Genomic DNA, 22,923 nt, shown 5'->3' with positions numbered 1-22,923 from the left:
CACTAAAGAAACGGTTAAGCAAAAGGGTCAGCAGTTTGTCAGCACTGCACACCTGACCAGGACCGCCCCAGTCACAAGCAGGCACCAGCTCACCAAGGCTGGGTGAACTTTAGACCAGGAGCCACAGCACCCAAACCTGTTGGGCTGCTAACACAAGCTCTCTGTCTTCCTCCTGCACAGCACAGACCACGCTCCTTCTCCCCATGATCAGCATCCTGACACCAGGGGACACTCGTAGCCAAGGCAGCCACCACCTGACACCACAGGGGTTCCCCCCCACACACAGTATGGCTTATTTCACTGCTCTCATTTCGGAACTCTGGACAACATCTTGGGAAAGCCAAGTCAGCAGCCACGCAATCACTCCAGGCTTATGGAAAAAACAAGGCTTCCCAGCTAATCAAACAGCCCCAAAGCCCTGAGGTGTCACTCGGCAAGGTGAAATGAATCCCAGCCTTCTCATTAGTTAGCAGCTCCTTATCAGAAAGGGGTTACCCAACAACAGCTCTGCTTTATCACCATCCTCCACCCGCACTGACCTACCCATTTCAAGGTTTTTTGGGTCTGACCATCCTACTACAAGCCACAGCTCTCAGTAAAGCTTCTTCTGCATGCCAAGAGCAAAACCCTCCTGCTTCTTGGTGCCAGTCCAGAGCCCCAGCAGCAGCAGCTGCTTCCCCAGCTCTGCCTGGGAGCCACTTCCACACCCAGGCTTGCTTCAGTGCAGCTGCACAGCACTTGAGCCCTTGCCACTCTAGAAGCTACTAAACAATCTCCAACCAGCATTTTTGGACCACAGGCAGGTCTCCCCGCCACCCAAAAGCTACTGCAGCAGAAGCCTGCTCCTGAACACGCTGAGCAAGCAGTATTGCCGTCAATTAAGACGCACATTAAAGAGAAGCGCAGGAAGGCACAGCCACTCCGGTTTTGGCCTCTGGACCAGAATCCCTGCCATTAAGCAAATCTAGCTGGAGCCAAATTCAAAGAACTGAATCACAGCTAGGCTGGCAAACGAGGCCTCTGCTACTCCAAGACACACAAGAGCCTATAGCTTTAAATTGGGCCATTTGTATTTGTCAAGGAGCCGTTTAATCCATCCACCATTTGGATGTGATCCTGACAACTTGGGGCCTGCCTTCCCCATGCTCCTGCTTCACCCAGCAGCAAGCCTGAAGCACCGAGCTGGTTTTCCTCCTCAAATGATCCCATACTGATCCTTCCAGTGCGTGGCCTGTAACAGGGTGCAAGAGGCAAGCCTAAACCAAATTTCACATGGCAATGGGAACTTGGCCCAGCCTGAGCACGGGACTCCCAGTTCCCCACCTCGTGAGCAGTTTCACTGCCATGAAGTATGCTCGGTTTTCCACATCTCAGTCAGCTGCAAGCAAACGAGCCCCTGTCCTGGAGGAGGCAGCAATAAGCCAGGGAATTGCGAACTCCTGTGCAGAGGCAAGCAATTGATTCAAGATTTCAGCCTGCTTAAGATTATTGCATCTAATTCAGCATCACTGCCTGGGCTATCTGTCTGTTAAGACCCAGCCCACCCTCAGATAAGGCCCTGGAACTCTGTCAGCACAGCACAGGAGCATTTACAAGCCAAGAATAAACAGGTAGGGCTCAAAGCAAGCTTCAGGCAAGAGTAAACAGGCAGAGCAAGCTTTAGGTCATCTTTATAAAAAGCAGCTGAGGAGTACAGAAGCTCAATTTAAGAAAGTATTGCCAGTCATCTTTAATAAAACAGAGTGCCGCATCAGGCTGCTTTGGCACAAGTGTGAAATGCCACATTCTCCTCATGTTACTGCTACAGAACCTCTTAGAGCAGAAGGCAAAGCTTCTTCCTCAGAGTTTGTGCTAGCAAGACAAAAATAAACTCCAGCGGCAAACCAGATGCCTGACCCATTCCTGCTCATTTAGCATTTGATGCTTCCCACAGCTGGCAGCACCAGTCCTGCCACAAACAAGAACAGAAAACAGCAAGAGGATGGCCAAGCATTTTTACGGAATTTCCTTTTACTTAAAGAGCTTTTAACTTTGAAGACTGAAGGATATCCTAGAGATACTGCAGGCACCACCGACTTCAGAGCTGGCATCCAACGCTTTGCGTAGGCAGTGGCTCGTGTCTCTGCATCTTCCCTAGTGAAGCTCACCCACCTCCCTGGCCCCCCAAGCCAAAAATACTCCTTTAAAAGAGCTCTGCAGGTCTCTGAAGCATGCAGGGTCCAAACAACTGGACTACACAGGCTGCTGAACAAAAGGAATTTACAATACATAGCTGGAGAAAACATCCACATCCCTTAGTCTCACCAGGGGTTAACACCAAAGCACAGGGAAACGTGTTTGAGGCTGCGTGCTCCAGGACCTGCTCCCTTCTCACTTTAAGCAAAGAAGCATTCTTGAATGCAGTGAGGATTAGCTTTCAACACTCCATCTTGAAGGACTTTGCTGACCAGAGCAATACATCAATATTCTTGCTCCTCTGGATGTCCTCTGCACCACAGCAATACAGCCACAGCCCACGCTTGAGGCTACCCCCCTCTGCCTTCAGCAAGGCACAGAGATGTGTGCCCAGTGCACCACAAGGCTCTGAAGCCCCAAGGAGGGACCATCAGGCACCAGACACCTGTAGCACCACACTCCAAACAAAAGCCACCTGAGCAAGATTGGGAGCACCTGGCTTGATGCAAAACAAGGCTAGAAGTTTCTGCCACCACAGAGCAGCAGAAAGACAGATGATGTGCCACCTCACCTGCTTGCTCTGCATCCAGAAGCTGGCAGCCAAAACATCATTGTACTTGCAGCCATCAGGTCCCTGGGGTTCATGTCTTATCAGCCCCCCAAAACCATGACTGCAGCTGCACTTAAAGGAGATCCCACACAGGACACCCACAAGACACGGACCTGCTGCAGCTCAGTCCATGGAACAATGCCTGCTCACATAAGCAAAAGCCACTAAAGATATCTAAGTGGAAACAAGACACACCTGGTGGAAGCCTAGCATTTAAACAGCAGATAATGAAATCCCAGGGCCAGGCAGCACCCCCAGCAGCATGCAGGATTAGGATATCCTAATCCTGAGGGAAGCCATTAAACACAGCTCAGCTGCCAGCATAACTGAGATGTGCATTAGCTCCTTAGGAACAGGCGAAGCTCGTCCACCTCAGCTGCGATTCAGCCTTGACTCGTTATGCTTTCCACAGAAATCCCACTGAGGCAGCATCATGCTGATGCCTGAAGGGGTTCTCAGCCGAGAGGGCCCTGAATCCTGAAAATGTAAGATGTTGCTAAAATAGCATCAGTTTCTACATCACTAAATCAAGACAGCTCTACACTTCAATCAAAAGCAGCTCTAGAAGTCTCTTACTGAGATGTTTTGCTCCCCAAACCAAAGTCAGGTGCACCAACAGAAAGCACTACTCTGAGGCCACTGCTCCTACCAATTAACACTGCTTAACGAAGCAGCAATTCAGCCTGCCCAGCTCACCCTGCACAGGGCTGGCAGGGGCTGTCCAGAGCACTCCCCACCAGTGGGGCTGCACCTCAGCAACTGCTCCGTGGTTCGCATGGAGAGGGCCTCGAACACATCTGCCTGGAAAACAGCCCCGTTTGGGAAAGTTTTCTTTGGATTTACTTTTATGTGGGAGTGCTGACTTCGGAATTACACCAGTTTAGCCAAAATCCTTGTTTTGAAGGAAGTTTCACTGCTAACCACCTCCTTTTTGGTGTTTGTTTTTTTATTTTCCTCAACTGAATACTTTGAAACGATTATTTAGAAACAATTAGCACCCCAAACAGAGGCTTCAGAAGGATATCAACAGAGAATAAGGCTCGGGACTATAAGACACGAGCCCTGACCTCCCCAGAGCATTCCCCCCCACAGCTGCCACCACACCGCTACCCTACCCCCCAAGCAGCCTCAACGAGCACTGAACTTCGCTGGGTGATAAAAAATAAGACGTAAAGCCTGGAGAACACCCCACACAGGTGCAGGAGCACGGAGAGGGCACAAACTACCCCCAAATCCCAACCACTCTGCCCTCCCTCCGCCTCCAAAAAGCGGCTTCGAGCCACGAAGCGACACCACGACAGCCAACAGCCCTTCAGGGGGGGGCGACCCTGAGGGGCAAGCGGCGGGGGGGGGGGGGGAAGATTTCGCCTCAGCGCTCCCCCGCTTCCCCCCCCCCGCAGCCCCCTCAGCGCCGCGCTTCCCGCCCGATCTCCTCAGCGCCCCTTCCCGCCCAGCGCTCACCCGCCGCGCGCCGCCAACGTGCGGGGCCACGTGAGGGGGCGGCGAGGAGGGGAAGGAGGAGGGAGGACCCCGCGCGCCGCTGCGCCCCGCCCCTTCCCCCCCTCCCTCCTTGCTGCTGCTGCTTCCCGCCCGCCGCGCGCGCAGCCGTCTGAGCACGGCGCGCGCTTGCTCACTCGCTCACCGGCGGGAACGCCATGGGCGCTGCACAGGGCGGGGAGAGGGGGGCGGGTGCTGGCGGCAGCGCTGCGCTGCGGGCCCCCGGCGGGGTTTTAAACGCGGGCGCGGCGCATGCGCGCTGGCGGCGCGGCCCCGCGCGCCCGCCTCGCGCCCCCTCACGACGCCCGGCGGCCGTTGGGCGGCTCCTCAGGGCGGGGGGGGTGGGGTGGGGGCTCTGACACCTCACCGAGTTGCTGTGAGGGGAAAGACTTTTTTTTCCTTTAAAGAGGCATTTTTTTCCTTTAAAAAGCCTTTTTCTTCCTTTAAAGAGACATTTTTTTCCTATAAAGAGATATTTTTTTCCTATAAAGAAATATTTTTTTCCTATAAAAAGACTTTTTTCCTATAAAAAGACGTTTTTTTCCTATACACGCAGCACAGAGAAGGGTGCGGGTTTGAGGAGAGCTTTATTGGCCATAATAAATAAGGTTACAGCGGGTGGCTGTGGCGTGAGGTGAGGGAATAGAGCCAGCGTGTCCTCACCGAGCAGCACAGCGGCCATCCTACCCTGCTCCTTCTTCACAGAGGCAAAACCAGCCCGGGTGTCACCGCCTCCTGTCCCACCGCCAGTGCTGGGGTGAGGAAGAACCCCGGAATAGGGGCAGGGAGGGTTTGGGGGAGTGGGGTGGGGTGGGGAGGGTGGGGGTGTGTGTGGCAGGGCCCTGTCACTGCGCCAGGGCCTGGACGATGTCCTTCACCAGCATGGTGCCGATCACCATCTTCTCGCTGTTGACGGTCAGCTGGGCTGCGGCTCCCTCGCGCCGCTCCAGGGTGACGAGCACCAGGCTGCCGCTGGTCACCGTCTTGGCCGCAAACCTGCCCGCCAGCAAACAGGGCGTCAGGGTGAGTGGTGCTCCTCTGTCACCCCCCCCTTGTCCCCTGTCGCCAGCCCCTGGGATGCTCCTGTAGGGACTGGGGAGGTGTCTGCCACCCGCAGCCACTGTCACAGTGGGTCTGGGGGCAGGTTCCTGCAGGCTCCTTGCCCTTATGGCGTGGCACAGTCCCCAGGGAGCTGAGGTGCCCCCGGGTGCCTGGTTACCTGTACTCATTGTCAGCTCCGCAGGGCACACGTCCCACGTTGGCAGCCGAGGTCACTTGCTGGACGATGGCGTGGTCGCTCCGGCATTTCTCAGGCAACGTCAGCTTCTCTGTGATCTCGCTCATGCCCGTGAGCTTCCCTGCAGCGGGCAGCAGAGCCCCTGCCTGTCTCCGGCCACGCACCCAACCCCGCGCCCACCGCTGACACCAGTCGTATCCCCACCAGGTCCCATTTTGCTGTCCCCAAATCGAGCCCTGGCTCCTGTCCCCTCCTGTCCTGCCCCAGGCTGAGCTCTGTCCCAGGCCACCTTGTTTCTATGGTTTCTGTGTGGCCTCATCCACATGCTGTCCTGCTTGCTGCTCTCCAGCTTGGCAGAGATGAATTTGGGAAAAAACCTTTCCTCCACAACCCTTTCTGGGCTTGTCCCTGTCACTGTGCCTGGTGACATCAGCCTGCAGCCACGTCCCTAGGGACAGGCTCCTCCAGGCAGCAGCGTTGTGGGGTGATGGAGCCAGGTACCACGGTGCCCTGAGCACACCCCAGCCATCTCCAGCTCACCACAGACCCCGTCTGCTCCGGGAACGTGGCGACAGAAGGCCAGGGTGTTCCCGTCACTTTCCACACAGTGACATGAGGGTCCTGTGCTGGGCAGGGGTTTGGGGACCCCGTGCAGCCCTGCGGCACTGTGGGGCAGGACAGGACTTGGAGGTGTCCCACTGCCCCCACACCTCATTGGGGCACCCCGGTGCCCAGAAGGGAACGAGGGGAGCTACTCTAGGGCCAGCCGAGCTGCCACTTACCCTTGCCCTGCCGCGTGAGGTGCTCTGCGCCACGGCACGGGTGGCAGGGGGACAAAGCATGCAGTGAGTGCCACCGTGGGGACAGTGGGTGCCCCCCCGCCCCGACCCCTGCCCTCACTCACCCTGCTCCTTCCTGAACTCGTTCTCGCTCATGAAGACAGGGGCCATCAGCTCCCCCACCGGCGGCTGGATGGAGACGTAGAAGTGACGCGTGTGGGTGCTGGGGACACAGGCAGGTCAGAGGGGATGCGCTTGAGGACACCCCCAGCTCCCCCTGCCTCTGGCAGAGGGACAGCTGGAGGGAAACTGAGGCAAAAAATGGCTCAGGAATAGGGAACCCATCAGGCTGGACCTGGGACTGCTGCCACCTCCTTGTCCCCTGGTGCCTGTCTCACTGTCCCCTGGAGCACCCCATGTCCATCCCAGTGTCCCCCCTCCCCTGGGGTGCATCCTGGTGTCCCCATCCCCTGGAGAAACCCTGTACTTGTCCCACTGTCCCCTGGAGCTCCCCATACCCTGTCCTGTTGTCCCTTGTCCCCTGGAGCTCCCCATGCCCTGTGCTGCTGTCCCTTGTCCCCCAGTGCCCACCCAGCTCTCCCCAGTGCCCTGGAGGACCCCATGCCCTACCCTTCTGCCCCTAGCGCCTCATCCTGCTGTCCTTTGTCCCCTGCTGTTCCATGTCCCATGGAGGGACGTCGGTGCCCATCCCTGGGACCCCCACCCTGTCCCCTTCCTCCTGGCGCTGGGCACTCACCACAGCTGGAAGTTGGCCGCCTGAGTGGAGTCGCAGAAGTCGATGCCCATCACCACGCTGGTCGTGTCCCCGGGCGCCAGGCTCTCTGAAAGCACCCGGCTGTCACCATGTCCCACCTCCCCTCCTCGGGCTATCCCCCCCCATCCCTCCCGAACACCAGTGCCATGCCGGGCCGGGCCGTACCGATCTCGGGGAACTCCTGGATCCTCATGCCCGAGAGCGGCTTGGGCTCGCTGACCCGCAGGCTCTTCACCTCGGCGTCGGTGTTGTTGGAGATGTGGATCTGGACGGCCACCATGTGGGGGTCCCCCGGGAAGGGCCGGCGGCTGAAGCAGTACTCAACCGAGAGCCCCTCGCCCGCCATGCGGTGCAGCAACTCGTAGGTCCTCACCGCACCGAACGCCGGGCTCATCAGCTGCCAGGGACCGAGGGACGATGTGGGCCACCGAGCACACCCCGTTGGGTGTTGGGGCCCCAGAAGGGGATGTGAGGGACACTTACGGCAGGTGCCAGGGAGGTGTCGGTGAGCGTGAGGCCCTCCAGGTCGGTCACCAGGCTGGTGGAGACGATGCTGGTGGAGGGGACGGGCTGAGGAGGTGGGGGAGTGACTGCGGTGAGAGGAAAGGGTTAACAGAGCTCCGATGAGCCACAGCCCCATGGGGACACCGCATGGGGACAGCCTCATTGCCATAGCCCCTTGGGGACACCACATGGGGACACCACATGGGGACAGCCTCTGTGGTGTAACCCCATGGGGACACCACATGGGGACAGCCTCAGTGCTATAGCTCCTTTGGGACAGCCTCATGGGGACACCACATGGGGACAGCCATGTGGGGACAGTCCTAGTGGCACAGTTGCAGGGGGGAAGCCCCTCAGATGCCACCCACAGGGCAGGCATGTGGGGACAATCCCATGGGGACAGCCCTGGTGGCTCAGCCATCTGCTCCACAGCCATCCTCATGGGACAGGGGACATCCAACCCCCAAGTCCCCACCCCTGTTCCTGCTCACCCAGAGACTCCACACAGCCTTGCAGCTCCCCACCCCAGGTGTCCGTGCCTCAGTTTCCCCAAAGCCACCACTGTGACCATCCCATGTCCCCTGTGGCCACTCACAGTCATCCAGGTCAAGCAGGGAGATCTCCTTGGGGCCGGCCCTGCTGCTGGGGGGCTGCAAAGGGGGCAGAGAGATGGGGAGGGGTGAGCAGGGGGGCCGGGGTCCCCCTGGCCTCCCTCCCAGCCCGGTCCTCACCGCCTTCCTCCGCTTGGCCTCCACCACGGCTGGTGCCTCAGTGCCAGAGTCTGACCCTGAAGAGCTGCTCTCGGAGGCGCTGGCCTCCTCTGACGAGGTCTCTGCACGGCCCTTCCTCCCCTGAGGTCCTGCTGCCTTCTTGGCCTTCTTCCCCTCAGTCTCCTCCTCCTCCTCGCTGGGGCTGCAGGCAGAGGAGGCTTTATGGGAGGCCAGGACACCAGCTCAGCCGGGGGGGACGCAGCCTCCTTGGGGTACCTGCCCGCACTCCCCGCGGAGGAGGCCTTCTGGGGGCCTCCCTTCTCCTTCCTCTTCTTCCTCTTCTCCTCCTCCTCCTCTTTGTCCTCTGACTCCCCGCTGCCTTCCTCCTCATCCTCCTCATCCTCCTCCTCGCTGCTGGAGCTGGAGCTGCCGGAGCTGCTGCTGCTGCCGCTCTCCTCGCTGACGGACTCGGGCTCTGCAGGGAGCACAACTCAGCCGTGCTGCTGTGTCCCTCCACGTCTCCACCATTCCTCGCTGTGTCCCACCACATCCCTCTGCTGTGTCCCATGTCCCCACAGCTGCCCGTGATGCCTTAAAGCGTCCCCATATCTCCCCCCACATCCCTGCTTCCCTCTGCCAGATCCCTCCACGTCCCCCATCCCCACCATGATGGGATGTCCTCATCATGGTGTCCCCCGCCTGGTGCCCCACCGTGGTGGCACCACCAGGTCCTCACCACTGTCTGCAGACTCGGTGGGCCCTGACTCGCCCTCTGAGTCAGAGTAGAAAGGTTTCTCCACCTTCTCCTTCCTCTTCTCCCGGCTGGTGCACTTGGTCCACTCGGGAACCTGCAGGCACAGGGCTTGTCAGGGTTTTCACCCATGGGTGGGATCCCAAACCACTGCCTTTATCCTGCTCCTGCCCACAGACAGTTGCGTGGTCACCAGAGAGGGGACATGGGGCAGCTGAGCAGCACCTGTGCCCCTTCTGGGGCTCTCCCAGGACCACAGCGACCTCCCCATAATAGTCCCTCATGCAGCCCGGGTTGCCCACGCACCTCCACGTTCCTCACGGAGGGGTCGGGGGCTTCATCTGGCCAGTCCGGCAGCTCCTGGTACCCAACAGCCTTGGCGTTGAGCAGGTGGGACAGGGAGCCCAGCTGGAAATGGTCCCGATCTATGGCAGGACGAGAGGTGGTGGCAGCTCAGGGCCAGCTGTGCAGCACCAGGGTGACATCTTGCCCCTGTGCAAGCAGGGTGGGTACCTTTGAAGGAGGACTCCAGGATGGGAGCGGGTTTTTGGGCCAGGAAGAGCTTCTTGGCATATTTGTTGAGGGCCCCGCTCTTCTCGGTGGGCACAATGAGCTGGCGGATGAAGCGAGCCCGGTCGCGGATGTCGTAATTCTGGTCGTACTTGGCCAAGTTGAGCACGTACTGGGTCAGCAGCTTGCTCTGCACCAAGGGGCACACTCAGGGCTGGCCTTTTCCTCCCACTGGGGAAACTGAGGCAGGCCACGGGACCGTGTCCCCAGGAACATGCCCCCAGGTACCTGCTTGGAGTTGGTCAGGTAGAGCTTGGCTGCCAGGTTGATGACCTGCAGCTTGACGATGTCCTCCTCGTTGGTGAAGGACTTGGCCATCTTGCGCAGCACATCGGGTGCAATCTTGGGCACGTGCTCGCAGTACTCGCCAATCAGCCACAGGATGCTGGCCCGTGCCATCGGCACCTGCAAAACACCCTCGGGAATGTGGCATCGCTGTCACCCCCTCTGGTCCTGGGTGCCACGCAATGCCCCAACCCACCTGGATGTTGTCGGTGAGCTTGGCCATGTGCTTGATGATCTCGCTGTGCTGAGCCGGCTGCATCTGCAGCAGCTTCTTGATGACCACCACGGATTCGGCCACCACCAGCTCTGTGAGCAGAGACCTGGCCTCAGCGGGGTCCTCCCTGAGGGATATGGAGCCCTCGTCTCACCCCCGCCATGAGTGCTCACCATCCCGGTTGGAGAGGAGCTGGACCAGGCCGTTGAGGCAGGTGTCCCGCACCTTCCCGATGTTGGTGGCACAGCGCCCGATGGCTTGGATGGTGGCTGCCACGAAGTCCTTGTCCATGCTGCGGATGTAGGTCTGTGCGGGCACAGCACGTCACCCCTGTGCCAGCACCAGGTGTCCCCCCCATGTGGTGGCCACACATCAGGGCTTTTTGGAGCCATCCATGGGGTTAGCACATCAGTCCTCTCCTCCCAGTGGGATTCTCCTCCATCCATTCCCCTCTTTCCCCCCCCCCAAGGAGGTGTTTTGGCATCCATAGCCATGACAGAGTTGCACCCTTGGTCTGCCTGGGGTCTCAGCATACCTGAAACTCACGCAGGATGGTGGAGATGTTGGTCTCGTTGGCCAGGTTGGTGAGGACCTCCAGCTGCAGGAAGGAGAGAAAGACTGTCAGCTTGAGACATGTCCCAGGGACACCAGATTCACAGTGTCCTCCTGTCCCCAGAACATGGAAGATAGCTGCTCCATGGGGAAGAGCTCCATGGAGTCCCAAAGCCACCAGTGATGAGTCCTGCCAGGTGTTTCCAGCTCACCTTTAGGATCTTGATCTGTGTGGGGTCTGTGGAGCGGATGTAGAAACTCTTCAGATAGGGCTCAAACATCCCCTGTGCGGAGAGCCAGCGGTATCAGTGACACTGATGTTCCCACCATGCCAAGGCCACCCATGGGCAGGTGGCCCTGGTGATCAGCTGCCAGCCAGCCCTCATTCCACTCCAGAGTTAACAGGGCTGACTCCTCCCATACCAGGGCCAAGACTCACCCGCCTTTTGATGGACATGGTGGCCACGTTCTGCAGCACAACGTACTGGACCTCGCTGTGGGGACAGAGAGGGGACTGCCATCAGTGGGGCAGGCCAGACCTCCCTCCCAGCATGTCCCCATGAAGATGGAGCAGGACCCACCACCACGGTGATGCTACCATGATGCTCCCACCCTTTGTCTGGTTTGGGAAGTTTTAGGAGTTTTCCCCAGGGTCTTGGGGCTCCCCATGGGTCCCACTGGCCATGCTCTGTGGGGTGGGAGACCACCAAAACCCAGGTGCCACAGACCTGTGACTCCGCAGGAGCCGCACCAGCGCCTTGGCGATGACACCAACCTCTGCCTTGGGTGCCAGGTGGAAGTAGAGCTGTGCCACAGCCATCACCACCTGCGGGGAGACACCTGCCTGTCACACAGTGGTCATGGGGACATCCCAGGGGACAGCTGTGTCCCCCACTGTCCCACCCAGCAATACCCAGAGGAAACCCAGCCCTTGGTAATTCTACCACTGGAGGTTCCCTCAAAACTTTCCCAACACCCTGGTGGCTTCTTGGCTGGTGGGGACATCATAAGCCTAGGTTGGACACTACTGGTGGCCTTGGGGACAGGGCTGGGGCTCACCGCAGCGTTGCGGCTCTGCAGCAGGGGTTTGGTGTTGCGCAGGAGCAGGCGGTGGTCAGGGTCCATGACATAGGGCTTGCGCTTGGCCAATGAGGCTGCCTCCGCCTTGGCATCCTTGGTGTCCTCTTCCTCAGAGCCATAGAAAGCCTTCTCGGCGCTCTCCTCCAGCAGGGACTCCTGCCAGCAGCACTCACCTTCACCCCACCACCCCACCCCAACCACAGTGGCAGAGCAACAGGATGCACCACGATATTGGAACATCCCTGGTACCAAGGTGGCCGGGGGCACCCCAAGGTGTCCAGGACACCCTGAAGCTCCCAAACTCACGTTCTGGTTGGGGCTGAGGAACTGTGTGCGCGCGTAGCGGGTCAGCATGTTGATGATCACCACTTGACCCCACTCCTCCACGTCGATGAGCAGGTTACAGAGCTTGCGGTAGTTCTTGTGGATGAGGTCGATGCGCTCGGGGCAGACCTCCTCAAATGCCATCACCACGCTGCCGGCCACCAGCTGCGGAGGGAAAGCTCGGGGTGGCTCACTGGGGTGGTGGCATCTCCACAGGGATGCTGGTTTGGTGGGGATGGTGACATCCCCATGAGGGATGGCTTGGTGGGGACATCAGCACCCCCACATTTTGGGGGAGGGAAGACATGGCGCCCTGCTCACCGTGGTCTTGTCCGCCAGCAGCTTCTCAATGACTTCGATGAGCTGGTCCTTCTGGTCCGAGTCAAGGCTGTGAGGGAAGAGTGGGATTGGTGCGGGTGGGAATACATCCAGCCCCCCAACTCCTCCACCCCTGCTGGCACCAAGCAGCTGGGACCTCCCCCACCAGGGTCTGCATTCCCAAAATTTAGCAACAGAAAGACGCACAAAGCCTTCAATGAGTTGTCCCTGTTCTCAGCAGCCATCTGGCATCCCCCCGTTACCTGTAGAGCTTGGGGATGGCATGGGCAGCCGTCTTACGCACGTATGGGGACATGTCTGATGCGGCCTCCTTGATGGCCAGCATCATGATGGGTACGATGATGGGTACGCGGATGCTGGAGAGGACACGCAGCGCGCTGGCACGGATCAGCTGGTTGGGGTCCTGCAGGGACATAGGCATTGCTGCAGCAAGCTGGGACAGCCTCGCAGCCTCCCCTTTTGCCCCCCAAAGCATCCAGGATGCCCACCTTGAGTCCTCGCTGGAAGGTGGAGATGGAGAGCAGGGCCAGATCCTGCTGCTCCTCCGCATAGCGCACCAGGTACACGTACACCAACTTCTTCACCTGCAGGGTGGAGTTGGCCAAGGTGGCAGGGACCCCCAAGCACCCCCAAAACCCTCCCAAACAGGGAGCATCCCAAGCCCAAGGACCCCCATGGGTGCAACCTCACCTCAATGTTCTTGCAGGCGACATTCTTCACCACGGCTGGGAAGAGGTCAGAGGCATTTTTCCCCCGGGCGATCATCTAGGGAATGAAGGAGCAGTGTGACATGGGGTGGCTGGCACAGCATGGCACGGCACAGCACGGCACGGCATGCAGCAGCTCACCGCCACGATCCTCTTCATGGCCTCCAGCTTGAGAGAGTCCTTGTTGCTGTCCAGCATCTCCTTGAGATCATCGTGCCTGCACCGTACCAGGATGGAAAGTCCCATAGGCTGTTTTTAGCCATTTTTATTCCTTTTTATTCCTTTTTTTGGCCCTATCCAGTGGGAGTGATGCCTGCGCCGTGCCAGCAACCTGACCCTCCAGTACTGTGCAATATTGATGGGGCAGGAGTTGGGTTACAGCCATATGAAAAAGGAACTGAAGGGACTGGCATGGCACTGGCCACCAGCTCTGTCCCCATCCTGGCCACCAGCTGGACATTCCTTGCCCCCTCCTGGGCATGGTGGTACAGATGTGCTAGTGCACCCTAAGAAAGAGTGCCCTGGAATGGTCAAATCCAGCACTTTTGTCACCTTTGTCACCTCTTATAAGGCTGTTTGCCATCTATGTCCCTTTTATAAGGCACATCTGTCCCTACCAAACTGGAGGGGGGGGCTGCAAGTCTGCATCCACCCACAAAAGCCCCATCATCACCAAGGGACAGCAATTTTCCCCAAAGAGCACAGATTTGCACCAAACCAGCCCCAGCATTTTGTGACACCCTTCTGGGGCATGCTGCATCCCAAAGCCCCCTGGAATGATGCTCAGCCCCAGCCACTGCTGCCACCATCCCTGGGGGGCTCCCTGGGGGGGTCTTACCGCGGTGGCTGCTCGGTGCTGGTGGCCACCTCATCCTTGGGGACAGCCAGTGGCCGCAGCTCGTCGGCGCGCAGGGCGCTGTAGCAGGTGGGTGGCCCAGCCTCCGTGGCCAGCACTGGGCTGGTCACCTCCTCGGCCGCGTCACCGCCTGCCACTGTTTTTGGCCGCAGCAGCTTCTGCACGGGTGGCAGTGAGAGCATTGCTGCGGCCAGGGGTGGCACTGGGGACAGCAGGGACAGTGGCAGGGCTGTGGCCCCGCTCCTCCTCCTGAAACCTGATGCTTGGCTGGGTTGGGTTGCAGTGTCAACCCAAGAAGGCCACCACGGGGTCTCGTGGTCCCAAGTGCCTCCTGCCCCACACCTAGTGGGACATGGCAGGGACATGCTTCCCTGGGGACTTCCAGTGGCTCAGCTGCAGGTGGGGACATCCCCAAGGGGATGGGACAGATGTGGGTGTCCTAAATGGGTGTTGGGGGGGGCACCTGGGGGGCTCACGGGGACAGTGACAGATTCAGCATGGTCAGTGCCGGGCTAGGGGACATTGCCAGGGGCTCAGAGTGGGGGACAGTAGCGGAGTGGGGGACACTGCTGGAGCAGGGAGGAAAGTGACAAAGTGGGGGACATTGCCAGATTGCTAGGGGATGAGGAGGGGGGGTGGTGACAGCGTGGGGAATGCTGCAGGGGTTTGGGGTAAGGGACACTGCCAGGCTGCGTGACACTGCTGGGGGGGTGGGGGGGACAGGGGGACAGTGACAGAATGGGGGATGCTGCAGGGGCTCGGGAGGGGGACACAAGGAGGCCCGCTTTCCCCTTTTACACTGCCTCCTCCCCGTCCCCCCCTCCCCCCCCGCTGTTCTGCATCCCCATGCCCTCCCAGCAGCTGCCGGACGCAGGTGACATCCACCACCCCTGCGCACCCCATGCCCCCCCATGGGTGGGGGGCACAGGGACCTGCAGCCCCCCCATGCCGCAGCAGATCTCAGATTTCTCTCCCTCCCTCCCCCCCATCCCTGCTCCAAAACCCATCTTTTTCCCCTCAAACTGCCGCCGCATCCTGGTGGCCTTTGCAAAAAGCAATGCGTCCCCATCCTTATCCAAAGCCGCGTCTCCATCCCAAGGTGGGGGGCACCACCAGCCCGCTGCCATTGTCCCCAGGGTGTCCCCGCGTCCACCCCCCCCCCCCCTTCATCCCCACCTCTTGTAGTCGGAGGCGAAGATGCCGCCGCTGGCAGGGTCGTGGCCGTACTCGGGCTCCCCCAGGCTGGAGGAGCCCCCCTTCTCCTCGCCGTAGGCCGGGCTGGCCGCCATGGCGGTGCTGGCGCAGGCTGGGATGCGCAGGCCGGGGACGCCGGCACTGATGTCAGCGTCGTGCGGGGACGGCCACCACCACTGCTTAAAGGCACCGGGGAGAGCAGGTACCCACGGCACCCACCCTACCCACAGCACCCACCCTACCCACAGCACCCACCCTACCCACGGCACCCGCGGCACCCGCAGCACCCTGGGGGATGCTTGGCGTAGCGGGGGCCGTGTGGTTCTGGGGGATGCTCCCACGTGGCTCCCCCCCCTCCCCAAATATAATAAAAGGATGGGTTTGCTCCCCCAAAATGAGGTGGTCCCCAGTCCTGCAGTTTAAAAGAGCCAATCGCATGGGATCTTGTTATTTGGGACACTTGTTACTATCTGAGATATCATTATTTGGGATATCATTATTTGGGATATTATTATCAGGATATTTTTATTATGATTCAGAATATTATTATTATCTTCGCTGTGATTTTCATCATCATCACTATCACTATTATTATTATCACTTACTATTATTGTTATCACTTACTATTATTATTTACTATTATTATCATCATCTACTATTGTCATTTCTTACTACTAATATTATTACTACCATTGTTATTTTTATTATTTACAGATTAAGTAACACTATTCAGAGATAAGCCTCATTGCTATTAACAAATAATCAGTGTTTTCAGAGCATTCAGGGTATCATCATTTTTTGAAGACAATTCAGAAATTCTATTCTTTTTCCACATTTTAACATTTTTTATTTCATATTTTCATTAAGACAGAAATAGTGACTTTCATCTGGGCAGTTACTTCACCCAATCACTCAGGATATGAAGCAGCAAATATGAGCAGACTAGGTGGAAATAATTAATAAAGCAGCTGATTAATGTTTCTTTCCCGCGCAGAGGGTGCTGAGTGGTGTCTTTGAAATGATCCAGCGCAAAACAAAATAGAAAGGACACCCCCAAAAAGTCATGATTTGCAGGAAGCAGATGCGTGGAAAGACAAAGCGTGGGGACAAAGGGACATGGCTGCCCTGGACATGGAGGGGAACGGGCCGCTAGCCGCCCCCTCACACCTTCTGCTTGCTCCCCTGGAACACGAGCGGCCTGGTGACCACCACCCTCCTTGGACACCCCAGTAACTCCTTGGGGGCCCACCCTCCTGGGGACCCAGGCAATATAAGGAGGACATAAAACCATTAGAAGGCGTCCAAAGGAGAGCAGCAAAGATTGTGAGGGTCTGGGGGCAAGCTGCGTGAGGAGCGGCTGAGGGCCAAGAGCAGAGCAGGCTGAGGGGAGGCCTCATGGCGGCCTGCAGCTCCCTCACGAAGGGAGCAGGGGGGCAGGTGCTGAGCTCTGCTCTCTGGGGACAGCGACAGGACCCGAGGGAACGGCATGGAGCTGGAACAGGGGAGGGTCAGGCTGGGTGTCAGAAAAAGGTTCTTCACAGAGAGGGTGGTCAGAACATGTAACAGGGTCTCTCAGGGTCATTGCACGGAACCTGCCAGAGATCAGGAAGCATTTAGAAATGCAGTTTCACTTTTAGATAGTCCTATGTGGAGCCAGGAGTTAGACTCAGTGGTCCTTGTGGGTCACTTCCAAGCTGGGATATTCTATGATTCTGTGACGTTCCTATGGACCAGGAGCCTCTTGGGGAACCCAAATCTCCCTGGGGACCCCAGCCCTCCTTACGAACCGCATCCCTCCTTATGGACTCCAGCCCTCCTTGGAGACCCAGCCCTGGAGGGAGCAGTGACACTCATGCAAATACTCACTCTACTGCCACGGCTGTCATTCTTCTTGATTTTAACCTGCAGGAAAAAGATGTCCGTTTGTCTGGGGACGCGTTTGGCCCACTGCACATGCGCTGCCCTGTCTCCATACTCACTGCCTCTGAGTAGAAATCGGACAAGCCCAGCAGGTAGAGTGCGAAGTGGATGCAGTTGTTTCCCGTGAGACTGTACTGGGCTGTGCTGTTCATCACCTTCCGGACTTTTTTCTGGAAAGCATCAAGGTCAACCCCAGCCTTTTTCCTGTAAGTCTGGCATTTCCCCCTCTTCTTTAACGTAGCATGGAGGCCTTCCTTGCAGATTTGTCCTCCATTTGCATGATCGTTTGTGTCTGGAAAGGAAAGAGCTGGCTATTACCATGTGCCTTCACTGGCCACTGCCGTGACCTGAACAGAAGATGGGGAGCATGAGCTCACTCTGGAAGTGGATGATCTCCTCATCCCCACAGTAGACGGCAGCATGCTTGAAGATTTGTGCGAGAAATACAGGTTTGTTCTGTAAAGGGAAGAGCAGGACATCCCCGGGCTGCAGTTTGCTCTCCTCCGGCAGCTCTTCAAAATTTGCTGTGAACCAAGGCATAAGCATCTCGAACAGGAACCCGGCTGCCTCACTTGCTCTACTGGAAAAATGCTTAGGAGAGAAAGGGAAGATGCAGCTTCAACATGGGGTAGAAGTGGTCCCCATTGCCCCAAAACACTGCCAGTGCAGGTCTTGTTGTGTACCCTGCCCCAGGACAGCACATCCCCTGCAGAAGCGCTACGAGGAAAGGCGAGAAATCCCAAATCATTCTACTCACGGCACTGTACGACATCCTCAGGCCCACATTGAGGGGCTACCCTGCACCAGGCTGTCCTGCTGTGGTTCTCTGTGTTCTCAGGGATGGTCCCCAACCTGCACTTTACCCTTGCAAGCACTGGTTGCAGGGCTGGTTTTCAGCACACCTGATCGATCCTGCCCCTGTCCTGATGCCCTTTGGTACCTGCAGCTCCTAACATGGAAACAGATGGGCCAAAGGCTGTTGTCACCTCCCACCCTGAGGTGCCACAGGGCTGCTCCTTTCTGCTGATTCCTCCTTCCCAAGCCACATGGACATTTCCTCCTCCCTCGGGAACCCTTTCATGGGCATGAAGCAGCCCAGGAGCTCTCCCACAGGTGTGGGAGCTGACCAAGTCCCCAGAAGAAAGCCCACAGAGACCTGAAGCAGCTGCTGTGGTTTTGGCTGGACATCCTGGGGCTCAGACTGAGCTCAAGCCAGTGGGACTGTCACCTGTGGATGAGTCCACATGGCAGCACGCATACCCTGAAGTGTCTGTGACCACGCAAAAAAATCCACACAAGGACAGGTAGACCTTGAAGCATCTGCAGCCATGGATTAGTCCATGACACAGCAAGTAGACCTCTAAGGGACTGTGGCACATAGATAAGGCCACGCCAGAACAGGTACACCCCTAAGGGACTGTGGCCAAAGGAAAATCCCAGGCTGGAGCAGGGACAAGGGTTGGAGTTAATTGCAACCCTACGGCCTGGTCCAAAAGAGCAAGGGGTGAGGACTGCAGTGGAAATGCCTTTAAATTGTTGTAAGCCTTGATCTGAGTTGCATATTATAGGAATTCCTGTATCAGCACTATAGGACTGAGGTGGATGGGCCTCGCAAGAAGTAGTGCAAGAACAGCAGTGACCTGACCTGAGATGGCGTTGGCATCCAATAGCTCCATGCAACACACTGCCCCTCCTGCCCCGAGTGACTGTCATAACAGACAGAAGCTAATCATGGACTAAAAGAACTCAACAGACATTTTATGGACATTTGGCATGTGTCCATAGACTAAGGCAATTATCTTTGTGTATTAATCAAAGGGTGGTGGCTAATGCGAATGTCTTAGAAAGCGTGGGACCTGAGCATGGTGTAAGTGGCACGGAATAAAGGGTGGATATTGTCATGGTTTCAGCTGGGAGACAATTAATTTTCTTTGTAGAGGCTGGTGTGATGCTGTGTTTGGGATTTTTGATGAAAATACTGGTAGAAACACACTGGTATTTCAGTTGCTGCAGAGAGGTTCACACAGAGCCGAAGACTTTTCTGCTTCTGCTGCTCTGAGTGAGGAGGCGGGGGGTGCACAAGGAGCTGGGGAGATTGGGAACAACCCATGCCAACAGGGCTCCTCTGCCCTCTCTCCTCCAGGCAGGAGGCAGTGACCTGAGGGACAAAGGTGAGTTTATGTGCAGGGGACACCAGGAAGCAGCCACATTTTTCTTGGAAGGCAGGAAGGGGGGGTGGTGTTGGGCTTCTGAGAAAGGAAAGCAAAAGTGGAAAAGCCCAATGCTGGTGCTGGGCATCTCCCGCTGGGGCAGGTGGTGGCCGAGGGGCTTAAAGCCAGCATTTGTCCCCGTAACAGACAAGTTTCTGTGGTGTCCTCATGCTGCAGTGGTGCAGGGTTTCACATGCAACCTTTTATTGAAAAGCTGTGGGCACATGCCAGCACCCACATCCACACCCTGCGCCCATCCTGCACCCCACATCCACACCCCGCAGCCCATACCCCACACCCTCCAGCCTTTATCCCACATCCCGCCGGTGGCCCAGGAAGGATGCTCCAGCCCTGCGTGCTTCCCAGGTCGCATCACCACCTTCTTCACTGTAGCTCTGGGGACATCTAGGAGAGAAGACAGCTCCAGTGACACTCAGCCGGGGTGGGTATTGCGGTCCCCTAGGCTTGGGGATAATGGCACCCACCATGTCCCCAGCAAGCTGGCCCAGCCCCAGCAGGGCAAGAGCGAAGTGGACACAGTTGCAGGTGACAGCATCGTACTCCAGCACCACGTCCATGGCTGCCTGGGCCCGCTGCTGCAGGGTGGCTGCATCCAGCCCCTGCTTCATCCGCAGCACCTTGGCAGGGCCCCGTGTCCGCAGGAGGTGGCTCTTACTGTGCTTGGCCACGATCCCTGTTGGGGACGTTCCCGAGGTGCCTGTGGGGTGGAGGTGATGTCCCCCAAGGAGGTTGGGTCCCCAAACAGGGTTGATGTCCCCAAGGAGGTTTGGGGTCATCAAAAAGGGTTGAGATGCCCAAGGAGGGTTGGGGTCATTGAAGTGGTGAAGTGGATTGAGGTCACCAGGAGGGTTTGGGCTCCAAATAAGGTTGAGGTGCCCAAGGAGGGTTGGGTCCCCAGGAGGGCTGTTGTCAACAGGGAGGGTTGGGGTTGTCAAAGAGGGTTGAAGACATTGAGAGCATTAGGGTCCCCAGGTGGGGTTAGGATCCCCAAGGAGGACTGGAGACACCAGGAGGGTTGGGTCCCTAAGGAAGGTTGAGGTCACTAAATAGGGTTGAGGTCCCAGAGGAGGGTTGGTGTCACCAAGGAGGAGATGCTATGCCCCATGTCCCTTGTGCAGGGATGCTCCCCCCGCCACTCACCTTCCAGGTGGATGATCTCCCCATTGCCACAATAGACACCAGCATGGGCACCCCACCAACCAGGGCCACCTGAGGCCAGTGGGAAGAGGAAGAGGTCCCCAGGCTGAGGCTCTGCCACCCCGTTGGGCACAACATCAAAGTGTTGACCGAGCAGCCCCTCACAGAGGAAGAATGCCGCCGTGCTCGCAACTCCTGACACTGCCTGGGGACACCACCATGTGTCACCTCCAGCCAGCTGCTGTGGGTGCAGCACTGACCCACTGGCTTGTCCCCATCCCGCAGTGGTTTTGGGTCTCCATGGACCAGGAAAGGGGCTTTGGAAGTCATCTGCAGCTAGTACAAGTGGACTAGGTCCAGAGCACCCGTGGGTGCTGAGTAAAAGCCAGGTTTGCCCTGTTATGTGATGGGATGGGTGGTGTGGGACATGGAGTGGATACTGGCACTTACCTGCTTGGAGCTGCTCACCTGGAAGGACAAATACTCACGGTCACCCCGGTGGCACTGGGACCCAACCTGCCCCAGACCCGGACAAATTTGGGGCAGCGTCACCAAGGTACGTCTCTTGATGTCACCCCCCCACCTGAACGGTGCCACCCAAACCTGCCGCACCCAGGAGCTCAGCCAGTGCCAGGGCTGGAGGAACGGGGGGACCTTGTCCTGCAGGGTCTGCAGCATGGAGCTCACCTGGGGGGAGAGAGCAGGACCAGAGCCACCCTGGTGTCACCAGATGGGTGGCACCCAGCTCACCCTCAGCACCCTCCCCATGCACCCACGTCCCCTTGCCCCCAAACTCAGCACAGACGGTGCAGGCTGTCAGGACCCCAGGGTGACACCATGGGGACAGGGTGCAGGGGCCTCCTTGGTGGCTCCCCAGCTACCTGTGCAAGGAGGTTCATCTGCAAGGACAGACATGGTGGGGGCCACGGTGACATGCCAGCCCCAGCTTGGGGACTGCGGTGTCCCCAGGCCCTCGGTGGTGCCACGTCACTGAGCACCGAGCCCTGGCCTCGGGCACCGTGCCATCACTGGGGACGTGGCTTCACCTGCGCCCCCCTTACCTTGGGGTCTCCTCCGATGTCCCCTGGTTCTGCTGCAGTCCCCAAGCTTCAGGACCCCGACTTGCTGGCAGTGCCCGTGCCCAGGAATGTGCCCAGACTGTCCCAACCGGCCCCACCACTGCCACCGAGCCCGCCCCATCCCAGTGACACGGGGCCCTCCCAGGGGGACGGTCCCCACCTGGTGAGACATTTCCTCAGCAAACTCCTTGGGTGACCGTGAGGTTTTCACAAGACGCCTTTGATGATGGACCTGAGCCCATGGCCACCGGGGTGGTACTGCCACCCCCCTATGGCCACCAGAATGTCCCCAGGGAGACGCTTGCCCCTGGGGCCAGGTTTCATGGCCAGGTCAGCCCCGGAGCCACATTAAAGTTTTATTTTGGGGTCAGCAAGGGTTTTGGCAAGGATCAGCACGGGTGATCTGGGAGCTGTCACCGCCCGCTGCCACCTGGCGTCATTTGTCACAGCAGGGGCACAAAGGGAAAAGGAGCCTCCGGTAAAGGAGAGCTAAGGACGGGTGAAACCGGAGCCTGGCCTCGACACGGCTGAGCGCCGGTGGCTGCGTTAACCCATCACAGCTACCACTGGTGCCACCAGGGGCTGTGTGGGGCCAGCAGAGTCCCTCTTGTCCCCTTCCAGAACTTCGTGTCTTCTTTTGGTTTCTTTTGTCCCCTCCTGATCCCCAGCTCTTGGTCCCCACCATCCCCACCTGCACCTCACTGCCTCCTCCTGATCTTTGTCATCCCCTCCCGGTTCCCATTGTCCCCCCTGGTCCCTGCTGTCACCTCCTGGTCCCCACCATCCTCTCCCATGCTCCATCATCATCTTCTGGTCACTATCAAATCCTCCAGGTCTCCATTGTCCCCTTCTGATCCCCTCATCCCCTCCCAGAGCCAGTCAGGCCTTTCTGGTCATCATCACCTGTCCCCCGATCCTTGTTGTCTCCTCTTGGGCTCTGTTATCACCTCCTGGTCCCCACCATCTCTTTCTGGTCCCCTCTGTCCCCAGCTGTGCTCCACCATCTCTCTGAGGTCTCGATCAGGCCCTTCTGGTCACCATCACCCCTGCCTGAGCCTTGTTGTCCCCTCCTGGTCCCTACCACCAGCTCCCAGGCTCCATCATCCCCTTCTGGTCCCATCACCTCCTCCTGGTCCCTGTCACCTCCTCCTTGTTCCCGTCACTCCCCTCCAGTCCTCATAGTCTCCTTCTGGTCTCCACCATCAACCCCTTCTGGTCCCCATCACACACTCCTGGTCCCCACCTTGTCCCCTGGGTCCCCACCACCCTCTTCAGATCCCCACCATCACCACCAGGAGCAGGGCTTCCGATGTCCCCAGCTGAGCCATCCCCTGACCGGAGAACATCCATGTGCTCCCCACGGCTGCTGGGATTAGGGCACGGGTCTCAAGACCGCC

General features: G+C 58.2%; 3 protein-coding genes across 19 annotated transcripts in view; all 3 read right to left on the bottom strand.

The window, feature by feature from the left end:
* CPEB1 (cytoplasmic polyadenylation element binding protein 1) overlaps window positions 1-4,564 on the bottom strand; it is a 35,169-nt gene extending 30,605 nt beyond the window's left edge. For 2 of the 4 annotated variants that reach the window (XM_072043307.1, XM_072043309.1), the window contains exon 1: window positions 4,428-4,564. In XM_072043307.1, the coding sequence (XP_071899408.1) occupies window positions 4,428-4,442 (15 nt within the window). In that variant the 5' untranslated portion in view covers window positions 4,443-4,564. Of the gene's footprint in view, window positions 1-2,746; window positions 4,075-4,246; window positions 4,372-4,427 lie in introns of those variants that run through there. The other 2 variants (XM_072043314.1, XM_072043308.1) reach the window with 2 other exon arrangements.
* Window positions 4,565-4,850: 286 nt separating this feature from the next.
* AP3B2 (adaptor related protein complex 3 subunit beta 2) lies at window positions 4,851-15,276 on the bottom strand. 2 transcript variants are annotated; one of them, XM_038185186.2, is made up of 28 exons: window positions 15,142-15,276; window positions 13,251-13,326; window positions 13,093-13,167; window positions 12,891-12,986; window positions 12,645-12,805; window positions 12,385-12,451; window positions 12,046-12,228; window positions 11,719-11,895; window positions 11,388-11,485; window positions 11,099-11,153; window positions 10,872-10,943; window positions 10,643-10,705; window positions 10,281-10,413; window positions 10,090-10,199; window positions 9,837-10,013; window positions 9,552-9,738; window positions 9,345-9,463; window positions 9,024-9,135; window positions 8,564-8,762; window positions 8,309-8,489; window positions 8,173-8,227; window positions 7,557-7,663; window positions 7,239-7,470; window positions 7,056-7,140; window positions 6,424-6,521; window positions 6,302-6,325; window positions 5,502-5,640; window positions 4,851-5,278 (listed from the first exon to the last, which is right to left on the bottom strand). In XM_038185186.2, exons 1-28 carry the CDS (start codon window positions 15,252-15,254, stop codon window positions 5,128-5,130), a joined length of 3,345 nt encoding a protein of 1,114 aa, XP_038041114.1. In that variant the 5' UTR covers window positions 15,255-15,276; the 3' UTR covers window positions 4,851-5,127. The 2 variants fall into 2 exon arrangements, with proteins under 2 accessions (XP_038041114.1, XP_038041115.1); XM_038185187.2 differs by lacking the exon at window positions 6,302-6,325.
* Window positions 15,277-15,834: 558 nt separating this feature from the next.
* LOC106016299 (uncharacterized) lies at window positions 15,835-21,953 on the bottom strand. 13 transcript variants are annotated; one of them, XM_072043327.1, is made up of 9 exons: window positions 21,509-21,953; window positions 21,329-21,346; window positions 21,051-21,134; window positions 20,451-20,915; window positions 19,775-19,983; window positions 18,487-19,694; window positions 17,457-18,437; window positions 17,139-17,371; window positions 16,760-17,061 (listed from the first exon to the last, which is right to left on the bottom strand). In XM_072043327.1, exons 1-6 carry the CDS (start codon window positions 21,696-21,698, stop codon window positions 19,674-19,676), a joined length of 987 nt encoding a protein of 328 aa, XP_071899428.1. In that variant the 5' UTR covers window positions 21,699-21,953; the 3' UTR covers window positions 16,760-17,061; window positions 17,139-17,371; window positions 17,457-18,437; window positions 18,487-19,673. The 13 variants fall into 13 exon arrangements, 11 of the variants coding, with proteins under 11 accessions (XP_071899431.1, XP_071899428.1, XP_071899432.1 ...); XM_072043331.1 differs by lacking the exon at window positions 21,051-21,134 and having other exon boundaries at window positions 20,451-20,652; window positions 20,898-20,915; window positions 21,509-21,642; XM_072043330.1 differs by lacking the exons at window positions 19,775-19,983; window positions 21,329-21,346 and adding an exon at window positions 15,835-16,751 and having other exon boundaries at window positions 17,026-17,061; window positions 20,898-20,963; window positions 21,060-21,134; window positions 21,509-21,675.
* Window positions 21,954-22,923: the final 970 nt, after the last annotated feature.

Source organism: Anas platyrhynchos, chromosome 11, assembly GCF_047663525.1.
Source record: "Anas platyrhynchos isolate ZD024472 breed Pekin duck chromosome 11, IASCAAS_PekinDuck_T2T, whole genome shotgun sequence".
NCBI lineage: Eukaryota > Metazoa > Chordata > Aves > Anseriformes > Anatidae > Anas > Anas platyrhynchos.
This window is presented reverse-complemented; position numbering and strand designations above follow the sequence as displayed.